Source organism: Scatophagus argus, chromosome 15 (assembly GCF_020382885.2).
Source record: "Scatophagus argus isolate fScaArg1 chromosome 15, fScaArg1.pri, whole genome shotgun sequence".
In the NCBI taxonomy this organism is placed as follows: domain Eukaryota; kingdom Metazoa; phylum Chordata; class Actinopteri; family Scatophagidae; genus Scatophagus; species Scatophagus argus.
This window is the reverse complement of record NC_058507.1, coordinates 11,700,331-11,712,890: the sequence shown is the minus strand read 5'-3', so window position 1 is coordinate 11,712,890 and position 12,560 is coordinate 11,700,331. Positions and strand designations below refer to the sequence as shown.

General features: G+C 40.7%; 2 protein-coding genes across 6 annotated transcripts; one reads left to right on the top strand and one right to left on the bottom strand.

The window, feature by feature from the left end:
• Positions 1 to 47: 47 nt before the first annotated feature.
• LOC124071409 (serine protease HTRA2, mitochondrial-like) lies at positions 48 to 5,169 on the bottom strand. The gene is made up of 8 exons (XM_046411893.1): positions 4,463 to 5,169; positions 3,791 to 3,995; positions 2,799 to 2,993; positions 1,806 to 1,838; positions 1,363 to 1,471; positions 1,165 to 1,237; positions 955 to 1,050; positions 48 to 645 (listed from the first exon to the last, which is right to left on the bottom strand). The coding sequence occupies exons 1-8, from the start codon at positions 4,915 to 4,917 to the stop codon at positions 480 to 482; spliced, it is 1,332 nt and encodes a 443-aa protein (XP_046267849.1). The 5' UTR covers positions 4,918 to 5,169; the 3' UTR covers positions 48 to 479.
• A 627-nt stretch (positions 5,170 to 5,796) lies between these two features.
• mis18bp1 (MIS18 binding protein 1) lies at positions 5,797 to 12,092 on the top strand. Of its 5 annotated transcripts, none has more exons than XM_046411878.1 (16): positions 5,797 to 6,889; positions 6,982 to 7,113; positions 7,230 to 7,531; positions 7,761 to 7,834; positions 7,970 to 8,091; positions 8,231 to 8,321; positions 8,503 to 8,615; positions 8,941 to 9,116; positions 9,208 to 9,277; positions 9,360 to 10,065; positions 10,178 to 10,356; positions 10,645 to 10,778; positions 10,872 to 11,014; positions 11,101 to 11,188; positions 11,284 to 11,338; positions 11,552 to 12,092. In XM_046411878.1, the coding sequence occupies exons 1-16, from the start codon at positions 6,067 to 6,069 to the stop codon at positions 11,650 to 11,652; spliced, it is 3,309 nt and encodes a 1,102-aa protein (XP_046267834.1). In that variant the 5' UTR covers positions 5,797 to 6,066; the 3' UTR covers positions 11,653 to 12,092. The 5 variants fall into 5 exon arrangements, with proteins under 5 accessions (XP_046267834.1, XP_046267832.1, XP_046267831.1 ...); XM_046411876.1 differs by having other exon boundaries at positions 6,982 to 7,119; positions 8,506 to 8,615; XM_046411875.1 differs by having other exon boundaries at positions 6,982 to 7,119.
• The last annotated feature ends 468 nt before the right edge of the window (positions 12,093 to 12,560 follow it).

The following is a 12,560-nucleotide window of genomic DNA, read 5'->3' as shown; positions in this document are numbered from 1 at the left end:
GCTGCAGACACACAGTTCATTACATGACTGTTTGCTACTCCGCCAAGTAAGAGGTAGAAAAGACAATTTGTCTATTGTAAACCTTGAAGTAAATACAGGACTATTTGTTTGTCCATTTAAGTCTTTAGTTGGAAGATTCATGACGATTCGAACAGTATTGAGAGTATTGACACTGAAATCATTGTGTAGTCAACAGCCATGACGAGAAAAACTTAGTAAAGCTAAAAACAAACCTAGTAAATATGGCTAAATACTGATTAATTTTAAGCTGACACTGCCGGCTTGTTGCTGTGATCATGAAACATTTGACAAGGGTAGAATACAGGACCTAAGTATATTTAAAGAAAACAAAAACTTAAATCCTGCCGCACTCACTATCACATTTCACATTTTCCTTCTCGAGTACCTGAACTAACCATGTGGCCGTCTGTCCAGCTCCTCAGCGTGAAGTCAGCTTTAATGAATTTGCGTGGTTAGTATCATTCTGTGTACTCGGGAGTCATCTGCAGCTGAATTAACTCATGTCCTCTCTGCACCACCATGGTGATCTGGTCGCTGCTGCGGACAGCCTGGTAGATCTCTTCAGAGGTGTTCACCTTCGCTCTGTTTATCTCCAACACGATGTCTCCTGGTAGCATGCCAGCTCTGAAACAAGTGCAGGAGTACTGTGGGTAAGCAGCAACACACATAAGCACACATCAACAAGAGATTTTCATGACTATTCAAGATGATATTCATGCATGTTGAGTTCAGTTTTAGGTTTTTCCACTTACTGGGGAATGCTTTTATCAATTGTCAAATAAAGCCAAAGGTGCAGCAATATAATCCCTAATACCTGCATGAATTATATTCTGTGGGAAACATAACCACTTCCAACAGTTCAGTCTAACTTCATGAGCAAGAAGGATCCCTCACCATTCATCCACACCCACAGTGCTCGCTTGGCCTGCTTACCTGTTCGCCGGAGAGCCCAAGATCACTCTGTGGATCAGGATGCCATGTGTCACATCTGGGAAGGATGGGTCTCTCAACTTCAGCTCTGCAATGATGCTAAAGCACAGGGACAAAAAAGGTAACGTGGTTTCAGACGCACTGGTGCGAGCTCTGCTGTGACTACACTTGAATCAGTTTTACCACGGGCATTTCTGTCCGCGAGGCGCTTACCTCTGCGTCAGAGTCAGCATCATTACGCCAATGTACCGTCGCCTCGTCTCTGACTCACCACTAAACCAAGAACCTTGAGGGAGATGCACAAAAACAGTATGAATGGAAATGGGAATAGAAATAACTTCAATAAGAGAGAACAGTTGGATGCTACAGCAGATTTTGGATCACAGAAAGAGAGTGTAATGTGGAGCTTACTCTTCTTTTTTGAGGCTTGATCAAGAAAAATTCTGAGACGATCAGATGGAATAGCAAAGGAAATTCCTGCAGTGACTTTCATGGTGTTTATCCCAATGACTTCACCATCCTGAGCGGAAGAGTGACAATATATTCAGACCGAGTGCTGTGCATCTTTCTGTTATTTTATAGACAAGACCCAGTCACAAAAAAAAAACTACATCTCAAGTTTTATACTTAACACCAGCCATTACCACCAAACCGAACAAGTTTACATATTCTGTAACAAACAAAACGTTTCCTAGTGCAACAATTTGTAATAGAAACGTAAGAATTCTTTCATTTAATATTAACAACTGCAACCACAGTGCATGAAATAACCTGAAAATCTACATGGAGCAGCAGTGAGTACAGTTCCAGTGACATTTGGATGTGATGATCAACATCGACAAGACGTGACTCACCAAGTTAATCAGGGGACCTCCAGAATTTCCAAACTGCAAAACAAACCAGTCACATTTGACGTCAAGAAGCGTGAACATTTCTGAGTAACGGTCAGTCGTCTCCACAGGCTTATTTTCTGCTGACTCATTTAACGCTTTTCTACTCATTTCTAACATTCAGAAATAATAATAATAACTTTATTTATATAGCACTTTCAAAACTCACAGTTACAAAGTGCTTCACAATAAAAAAATTTGCAAACCAAAAAAGGATAAACAATGATTAATTAGATAAAATACAGTAAAATTCAATAAAATAAAATAAAACAGGATTAAGATAAAAATTAATTAACAAATATATAACAAATTCAGATTAATAGGATCAATGACTAAGAAAAGCCAAGTGATAAAAATGAGTTTTAAGGAGAGATTTAAAAGAGGACACCGACTTTGCCCGTCTGAGATCCTCTGGCAGGGACTTCCAGAGTTTGGGGGCGTAGACAGCAAAGGCGCGGTCACCCTTAGTGACTAGCTGGGATTTGGGGACTGACATGAGGGCCTTGCCAGAGGATCTCAGGCTGTGTTCAGGCTCATATGGAATTAAAAGGTCGTGTATGTAAGAGGGAGCCAGACCACTAACGGCTCTAAAAACCAACAGTACAATCTTCAAATCAATTCTAAAAGTCACAGGAAGCCAGTGAAGGGCAGCTAGAATTGGTGTTATGTGGTCACTCCTCCTGACATAAGTTAAAAGCCTGGCGGCGGAGTTCTGTATCAGTTGTAATCTGTGAATATTATGTTTACTGATACCTGAGTAATAATATTAGACCTTAAGGGATGTCATTTGTAAACTGAAGAAGGGAAAACACTCTCATACAAATAAGAAGCCTATCAAATTTAACCAAACACATTTTCATCTGCATGTGGTCACTACCAGGTTTCACAGTTTTCTTCCCTAGTGAACATGAACTAATCTTGTGGCCATAAAGAATCTAATGTTTTCAGAATACTCACATCGATGGCTGCATCAGTCTGGATGTACTCCATGTTAGAGTTGGACAGGCCCAGCTCCTTACTGCCCCTCTGCACTGAGCTGACGATTCCCGATGTGATTGTGTTCCGTAAAGCAAACGGGCTTCCCATCGCGACCACAAACTCTCCTTGTCGAACATCAGCCGACCGACCGAGGTTGAGCGTGGGTAAAGGATTCTACATGTTCGAGAAGAGGAGCAGAGGAGTTTGACAGTGCATCCTCACTGCTCTCACGTCATTCATACTATCTAAAGAACAGAGCTTTCTGTTTTATCTGGGCCTTGTTTTTCTTGCTGCAATGGTCCAATAATTTAAGTGTCTTGATTCATTATGAAGATGCTGGATCAGAATTTAGTTATTCTCTCACAGTAAATGCTTTTGGCTGGTAAAGAACAGAAAAGTTCCTTTCAGCAGACTCGTTATTCTCATTCGGAAAAAACCAGGACACGTAGACTCAAGCAAAACACACGTCATCATTCACAGGTCGTAGGCATACGTATGTAAGGACCTTGACTTTAAGACTGCTTCTGGAAAGAGACAATTTCTGGATCTCTGAAGCCTTTATCATCAGCATCACATCTTAATTGTTACAGTAAATGTGAAAAATAAAGTTGGCTTTATCTCTCCGGCTGTTCATACTAACCTCATTCATACTAAAGTTTGAAGGTTACCTCACTGAAATGGCTTAAAAATGTTGTGAACTTTCATCACACTGAGCACTCATTTGCTGAATTTTACATATGAATTATATTAATCATCTGACCTTATTGTTGTCAACCACTCTTTTGCCCTGGTATCATGTTTGTCACAAAAAAACACATTCTTTCTGTATTTTCTTCTGTTGCTTGTCTTTTTAGATAATCTGTTCGTAGTCTGTCTGCTGCAGCCATGTTGATCGAAACAAATGTGCCAAATGTGAATCCAGGATGATGAAAAACAAATAACAAACATGATAATTGTAGCTTAGTTCTCACCCTTGCATTGATTTTGATGGTGGCGATGTCTGCCACTGGATCAACGTCTTGCACAGTGGCATTGTACACGTCTCCATTGGTGAGCTTCACGCGGACGCCTCTTTTGTTAGCCACAACGTGAGCATTGGTGACGATGAGCCCATCACTGCTGATAATGAAACCAGAGCCATTTGACACTGGGACTTCTCTTCCTGAAAATGGGTGTCTGTAAAACAGCAAAGGCAGTTGGTCTTATTCAGTCTGAAGGCATGATGTGTTTTGTTGGGTTACTCCACACAAGAGAGGCAAACTAAAACATTATTTGAGCAGCATCATCAGATACAGCACACTCACATATCCACAAACAAAATTACAGCTAATCACATCATCACAAACTAGCTGACTGAATTGAGGCTTTGAGGCCCCTGAAGATTAGGTTATGAGAAAAGACAATTTTGTGCTAAATTAACTGATTAATTTACAGTTTCTAACCTGCAATTTTGATAACCTGCTAATCTAATAAAATATATCTGAAAGATTAAAATATATAAATATTTCAAAAATATTTGAAAGAAAAGGGCAATAGCAACACAGCTTAAATTGCTTCTCGGGTCACAGAAGTTAGTGTAACACATGCTACAAATTTGTTTGGCATTTCAACTGTTCCTTTTGACAGCTTTCCAATTAACTCACCTGCCCACGATTTCAATGTACACGACAGCTGGAGTGGACCTTTCGACCACATCTGCAATAAAATTGTATTTATACCGGGGGGTGTCAGGTTTAAAGGGAGAAGCACACTGAGCTGACGGCAAGAAGAGTTCAAGACACCGTCCGGGTAACGAGACTCGTCTGTCGTTCGCCTTTTCGTCTTTCTGACTGTCCAGAAACGCCACACCACACAGTCCCAAACCCACCGAGGTGGACCTGAGCAGAGAAGAGCTGCCATTATCCCGACCACTTTTCCTGTCCCACTCCTCTGGGGGTCCCCTGTCCAGGCTCGTGTGTCCCTGTGTTCCCCTGGTGTTACATATCACAGCGGAGGACACCTGTGTGACTGTCCTCTTTGCCAAAGAGTTAAATCCACGGCTCTGAGTATATCTCCTTAGAGTTGACAGAGAACACCTAGTGAAAGGTGTTGCTGCCATGTTGCATCACTTCTGTGACACCGGTCAGGAGTTTTTAGACAGCTTAACAACACTTTGGATCCAAATATATTTACAGAGAAAACGGACGGCTTTATATTAATTGTAATAGCCACGCTGTTCACGTAAACAAAAACAATACAATACGAATCGTTCCTATTACTTTTGATGTAATACTCACGAGTCAGAACCAGAGACAACAACCTTACCCCGGAAGTTTGACTTTGATTAGAGACTGCGCAGTACGCCTTTTTCTTCTTCTCAAGTTTTTGGCAATTTAGACGCCTTGTGGTGTTACTGCCCTCTACAGGACATCATATGAAAAAAAATTAAAACATAAAAAGAGAATAATAAATGTTGTCTAATTTTCTTTATAAATAACAAATCCAGAAATGATATGATCAACAGTAAAATCACCAATCAAAGCTTGATCGTGTTAATAAATTACTAATACCTCTGGTCTATAGTTAGTTATAGTCTTTACATTTAGAGATTGCTTAAAGACTTGAAGTTCGTTCCTTCTTTTATATTCTATTTTGAAACGACATTTAAGAGGGAAAAGGTGATTGAACACCATTATCAAGCTGGATTTTTAGACTTTTACACTCATTATTATACTTTAAATGAAGAGGTGGGTAAGATCACACGTTTTTATTATTATAAACAAATCTCACCCTTATCTAAGAAGAAATGATCCTTCGGTGTCAAACTTCAGGAGGAAACTTGGTGTTTCTCAAAGAGATAACAAATGTGGTAGGAGAACAAATGTGTGGAGGAAGACGATGATGAAGGACAAGATTAAGTTCTTGGCTTTTCTGGTCATAATGATTAACTGTGCTGCAGAGGCAGAAAGAAAATCAGAGAGAATAAAAATAGCTGTGAATGCTGAAAGACAGTTTTTGGATATTGTGAGGATTACTGGAGAGGAAATGTATTGGCTTTTACACCCCCTCATGGGAATGGGAACGGAAAAAGCTGGTATTTTAGAAGAAGAAGAAGCGAGTCATTTACGGAAGTGACGTTTTGTTTTGAATTGCGTCACAGATTTCCAGCCAAAGGCGGTAGGGATGAGAAATTTGAAATGTGCGGGCTAGTCAGCTAGCAGCTAGCATACGAATATATAATATTTAAGTTTTCTTTATCTCCAAAACAATGGCGTCGTATCATCATTTATTAGAACACACAAAACCGCGGTTTGAATCTCCCGCCAAGGTGTTTGCTAAATTAAAATCCAAAGTGCAGCGAGAAGGGATGTGCGCGAATGAGGGCATTTTTACAGGCAAGGATCCGCTGTGTAACATTAGAGATAAACATGGAGCCGAATCGAAGTCACCCAAGAAGAGAACAGAGAACATCTGGACGGGTGAGCTCAAGGAAAATCAGAGGTTTAGTTCTTATCGTAACGAAGCGCTGGCCGTGACCCTCTCGCCGATATCAAGTCCTCCGAAAACTTTCGGGTACTCGTATTCAGATATTAGCAGCAAGCCTGCGGAGTTTATACATCCTGCGACTGAAAGAGGACATGGATGCACACCAAGAAAGCGAGACTTCCTGGACTCGAAATCTGTGTCTCAGCCCCTTTTTTTGGTCAACAGAAAGCAGATCCACACAGAGCCACCTGAGGCCAGAGACTTGGCTGGCTTCAGTGTGACTAGCAGGACTCCAGTAAAGACACAGTCGCCAGAAAATGACTGTGTGTTTGAGCACGAATGTGCTCCACGATTGTCTTCAACCAGTATGTTTTCCCCCATGAAGAAGAGACTGAGGAAGAGAAAACTGGAGCCCTGGGGCTTTGACAATGTCAGCAGCAGTACAAGGGAGATCTGCAGTGAAGTCATAAGTCAGCCTTTATGTGAGGATGACACCCACAACAACACTTACATGGAGGATTTGGTTCATGCTAGAGGCCGATCAGACGTGAACCAGTTCATTCATGAACCCATGGTTCCAACTCCAAGAGCCACCGCAAAGAATCGTGAGATTTTATTGTTTTTAAGTGAAACACTTTTCTCTGTGACGTCATTTAGGGGACGAAAATGATGGTTGTTTCTTTGCTGTTTTGAGCAGGTTGTAGTGTTATTATGGAAAAAGTTCCCCCGATGTCTCCAGCCAAGATGTTTGCTTACATGAAGGAGAGGGGAAGTAAATCAGAGCAGCAAGAAGTTCATAATGTCAGCAGCAGCACGAGAGATCTCTTTGGTAAGGGTGAGTGTATTGTGACATGGAAAGACTTGAACAGTGCAAAGCAAAACATTTTAATGTAATGCTGCACATCATAGTTTTGTTAATGTTATAACTTACATTCTTTTCCATAGGTAACATCCGTCTGTCCAGAGACATGCCTCTCTCCACAGTTCACAGTATGGGTGAGAAGGAGGACTCTGACCTTACAAGTGTTCCAGAAAGTGTGGTTCCTGACAACAAGTCCAGAATGGAGCCAGCTGACAGCCAATCAGACACAGATCCTTCTGAGGATGTCTTGACCCCTGCTGCGCCATCACAACCTCTTTTGGTCGAAGATCCGCTCATACTCAATTCACCACGGATCTCCATACCGAAGAAAGACATGACTGTGTTCAAGAGCAACAAATGGCCCCAGACCACAAAATTCCCAAGTGTGAGTTGAAATTAATGTGAAATCTTAAATTTAAGTCTTTGATAAAAGGGTTGACATGAATCTTGTATTGACTGAAGTCAAACCAAACCATTGATTAGTTCAACTGAAACATTTGGATTTGCAGGCACATTTTAGATCAAGTGGAGAATGAAAATTAGCCGTAGTTTATCTTCTCTGTGACAGTTTTTTCTGTTGTTCCTTATTTGGTTTGTGTTTTCCTCTTTGGCAGGAGAGTGTCATTCATCTTCAAAAGTGGTTCCTGAGGAGGAATCCCAAGGGCCTGTTTGTTGACGGAATCCACCGGTAAGTGTTTCTCGAGACATCATGATTTAACAGTGAAATCAGATGAAGAGAATAGAGAACAGATTCTCAGGATATCTTAAGATTTGATGTGGTTTAAAGTAAACAATGTTGTTTTTTTCTGTCTTTTCCTCCCAGGGAGAACAGCATACCATGGAATAGTAACATCATCATGGACAGGATTTCTAATTATGTTCTGAAAACCGTATCTGGCAGAGTTTACATCTTGGTTGGCAAAATGAACTTGCATGTTGACTCAGGTAAGTCAGATTCTGGGTGGGTGTATGTGTGTGTGTGAATTTCTCTTGGGGATGAATAAATCTATCTATCCATCTATCATTTAAAAAATAATTTTAAGATAGATGTTCTGCATTTTTATCTTTCACTTTCTGTCTGCAGAGTTTCCCAAGTGGCTTTTGAAGAAGTTTGTGAATGGTTTTCCTCCAAACTGGAAGGCACTTTATGAGAAGTTTCTGTTAGAGTCAAGAGAGTAAGAATATTTTTATTTATCTTCAAAGCAACCTGCAACAAGTTCAATGTTCTTCCAAATATAAGGCTGTTTTTTGTCGCTGGAGATGTTGAATAATTTAATTTTTAATTTTCATGAGATGAAATTGCCATTGATTACAAATAGTTATTGTTAAGATTTTGTGTTTTGTTTTTGCAACAAGTAGAGAAACAAAGAGGAAGAGCGAGGGAAGAAGCATTATGGCAAAGACAAATTCTGAGGCATCCTCCATTAACCTTTCTGTGAAGCGAAACATGAAAAAGCCTTTGAAGACACGTAAGTACAAGAGAAACACCTCAGTTAACAGCAGAACAAATAAATGCTATTTACAAGAATGTGTTTGGACTACCAGGACTCATACCCACAAAGTAGATTTACTAACACTGTAAGTACGCTTGTGGCCTCTTACGTCCATCATTCATCGGGTTTATGTAGAAACAACTACTTTTCCTCTGATTTGTGTTATTTTATGTTTGCTGCTAAACTTTACAACTGAAGTCATATTTTAACACTTTAAAACTCTGATCGTGATCTGTGATCCATAGCAGCCGTACGACAGGCTTTGTCTAACCAGGTACATTTACTCTCCCCTCCTCACCAGCTGATTCCTGTCCTCCTGCCTCCTCATCTTCTGCAAAAGTGTCTCGAAGTGGCCGCATCATCAAGCCACCTCTGGAGTATTGGAAAGGAGGGAGAGTCATTCTGGATGCATACATGAATGTTACCATCCATGAATGTTATGACACATCCATCTGCAACCCTGTAAGTCCAGCACACGTGAGTCACATAATAATCCAGACTATTTTTTAATTCACATGGGCCAGTTGTTTCAACTATGTGCAAACGTCACTGTGTTTGTGTCTCACAGGAGGTCACTACAACAGTCTCTACGAGGGCGTCACAGAAACCTGCCCACATGTTCCTGCCCTGCAGCGAAGGTAAACATAACTGAGCTACAGTCTTAGTATTATCCGATAAGTTATGAGTTGCATGCAGACAAACTGTCCTTTGTGTTTCCAGGCCGCAAGCAGGGTGAATCAGCCAGTGTTGACGAGGCATCGGTACTACGGAGGAAGGTCAAGGCCCCAGCCCGCAGAAGAGACAGAACCAGAGTTAACCCTGAGGAGAAGTCCTCTTTTTCACCTGTACCAACTGTGGAGACATGTAGCAGCCCTGAAGAGTGGTCTGGCACGAGGACAAGGTCCAGCCAAAGGTATCCAGCCACAGAGAGAGCGTTGCATATGGAGACTGTCCCTCTAAAACCACAAAGTGAACCTGAAAAGCCTTCAACACGGAGGTCAAAAGAACAGAGGTGTGACACCACGCGGCCTTCAGTCAGAGCCTCAAGGAGCAAAAGGGCCGTCCCAGAATCCCCTACTGTTAATGATAAAACGTCACCGGATCAGTCGTCAAACAGTGACTTAGTCGTCAGGAGAAAGAAGCGGGCAAAAGGAGGGAACAGGAACGTAGCTGAGAAGTCACAGCAAAGCCGCTTGTCAGAGGAGAGCGGGAAGGAACTGAGGAAGGGAACCAGTGTGACAAAAAATAAAGATCCTGTGCAAACAAAACACAAACAGAGCAAATGCACTAAGACGTCACAACCTGCAAAGCTGTTGCCTAAGACACAATCCAGCAAGAAACACAAGGCAGACCAGGGGAACACACAGATTCCACAGGAGCAAGATGAAGACGAGTGGACCGAGGCTGAGCTTGCGAAGCTAAGAGAGTAAGTTTTGTACATTGACAGAATAAGAAAGTAGAGTTTTGCAGAATCAGAGTAACATATTTCTGCATCACAACCTCATAAGTGCATTTGTGTCCATGTTTTTGTTTTGCAGGGCTGTGGCCCTCTGTCCTAAACACATTACGGGTTACTGGGCGAAGGTGGCGAGGATCGTCGGAACACGTTCTGCAGAAGAGTGCTGTAACCAGCACACATCCCAGGGAACCTCCCAGTCTCCAGACAAGAGAACCAAGAAATCCAGAAAGAAAAAGAGGGAAGCACCGAAGGACTCAGGTAAGAGAAAGGTCTTAATTTGGGATGTAAACTGTCCAACATTATGAATTAAGTAGTTAAAGGAGAACTCCATCAATTTAGTTTTGCCCTCCTATGATATAGTGGGACTCATGATGGATAGTTAAAAATGCTGCAGAAACGATGCTACCGATGCTACATAATTGGATAATGTGAGAAGGTGTCATTTATTTCTGAGATTGCTATCTTCTAACATTAAATGTTTTTGCTAAAGAGACAGCACAGTAAACGGCAGAGATATTACAAACTCCTACCTGTGATTATTTACAGATCAACCGGTGATATCTGCCCGAGTGGGAACGTTAAAGAGGAAGCAGCAGGTGCGACAGTTTCTGGAGAACATGCCCAGAGAAGATGTTGATGATTTATTCAGCAGTGCGTACATGCAGAACAAACGGTTTGAGGTTTGTGTCTTTCTACCTTTGTATTTTTGCAAGAATTATGATTGAGGGGATTATGAGACTATCTCACTACCTTGTGTCTGTGTTGATGCGTAGATCCCCTCCGTGTGTCTGAGTGAAGACCATGACTTTGCTATGTCAGACCTGGAGCCCATGACCCCCATGTCAACAGGTTTCCCCAAAGTTAAGACTCCTCAGTGTTTGCATATCACTCCCGGCATGATGGGCTCTCCCAACAGGTGAATGGCATTTACTTCTGCATTGTGCCTTAGAAGACTTAATTGCACTGCAGTAACTAACTTAACCTCTTGCTTGATTTTCACAGGAGCAATGACGACAAGTACGTCTTTCAGCTCCAGAAGAGGATGAAAAAAAGCGAGTTTGATGTCTGCAAAAAGGCTGCTACTTCAAAGGTACTAATGATGAGATGATTGTTATCTCAAAGCACATGGAGTATTGCATTTTTTTCTTCATTTATTGGAAAAATTTCCTTCTTTATTTCTTTCAGAGCTTCACCCCCACCCCGTCAGTTAAACGAACAATGAGAAGATGTGGCAACACAGGTAGTATATGCTTTTGTTGTTACAAAACAACACCAATTTAAAGTTTATTGTGCTCCTATTATGAGGTATCTGTTTTTTCACCACTGCCTGTAGCGGTGGTTAGAGGGGATTTTTCACAGTAAGATTGAAAGCTGGAAGCAGTTATTGCTACAACTCCTTTGTCACACGAGTCTTGTCTCTTAACACAGTGTGTCTCTTTCCTCTTTTTGCTAGAAAATGACACCTTTGTTGTCTGGGAGATGTTCCCGGGAAACGACGGAGCGCTGTCTGAAAGTGGAGAGGAAGAGGATTATTATTTCTCAGACAATGACTGATCTGAAATGTTTTGTCATTTTTTTTAAAAAAAAAGAAAAAAAATCAAATTATTCACCTGAATTAAAATCAGCAGAACAGAGAAGATATGTGACTTTTTCTTTGTGTAATTCATCAAATGTGAAAAAAGTACAGTGGAAACAAAGTTTTGCTCCTGTCATTCACATGTTAGAGATATTTTTAATGAGAAACAAACAGAGGCTATGATTGATAGATGGACAGAGTGTATGATTTTAAGCTTTTAAACAGAACCTGCAGTGAAAGTATAAAAATTAAATCCATATTTTTGTTTTGAGACAAATGTGGTGATATTTGATGTGTTGTCAGAAACAAACTTGTGCTGCTGTCATCCAGTATGTTCCTGTAAATAGTTTTGTTTAAAGTCCTAGTTCCAAGAGTCCATTGTAACTTTTCTTTTAATAAACATTCTTTAGTTTTTGGTTATGGTTTACTGGTGTACATTACATATAATTATATATGAAGATGGCTGGCATATGACCCTTCAAAATTAAGCAATATCTTCTTATAATGACACTTTAGGGTCCTGCAGACATGAATGATGAAAGAAGGATTTTTCCTTCTCAAAGAGTTTGATTTGTGAATATAAAGAGGTGTAAAGTAATGCATGAGAGAAAAGCCAGGAATAAAAAAAATGGGTTTTGTACTAGAAATATTCTTTATTTCCCTGTTAGTCACTTTGAGACCCTTTAGATTTATATCGGGGATCCAGTTGGGAAGCTTTTGTTATTTTGTTTTTTGTTTTATATCTTGTTGGCTGCTGTAACACTGCAATTTCCCAGTTACAGGACTAATAAAGGATTATCTTATTTTTCTTGCACTTGAAGGATTGCATTTCAACCTCACTGTACTTTGTACAATGACAATAAAGATATTCTATTCTATTCTATGA

Excerpts from the sequence above, each read along its gene's own strand:
- LOC124071409 (XM_046411893.1), bottom strand. The coding sequence starts at position 4,917 with ATGGCAGCAACACCTTTCACTAGGTGTTCTCTGTCAACTCTAAGGAGA. Across the intron at positions 3,996-4,462 it reads TACATTGAAATCGTGGGCAG|ACACCCATTTTCAGGAAGAG; the intron begins GTGAGTTAATTG and ends GCTGTTTTACAG. Across the intron at positions 1,051-1,164 it reads ATGCTGACTCTGACGCAGAG|CATCATTGCAGAGCTGAAGT; the intron begins GTAAGCGCCTCG and ends CCTGTGCTTTAG.
- mis18bp1 (XM_046411875.1), top strand. The coding sequence starts at position 6,067 with ATGGCGTCGTATCATCATTTATTAGAACACACAAAACCGCGGTTTGAA. Across the intron at positions 8,092-8,230 it reads GAACTTGCATGTTGACTCAG|AGTTTCCCAAGTGGCTTTTG; the intron begins GTAAGTCAGATT and ends TTCTGTCTGCAG. Across the intron at positions 11,189-11,283 it reads AAAAGGCTGCTACTTCAAAG|AGCTTCACCCCCACCCCGTC; the intron begins GTACTAATGATG and ends TATTTCTTTCAG.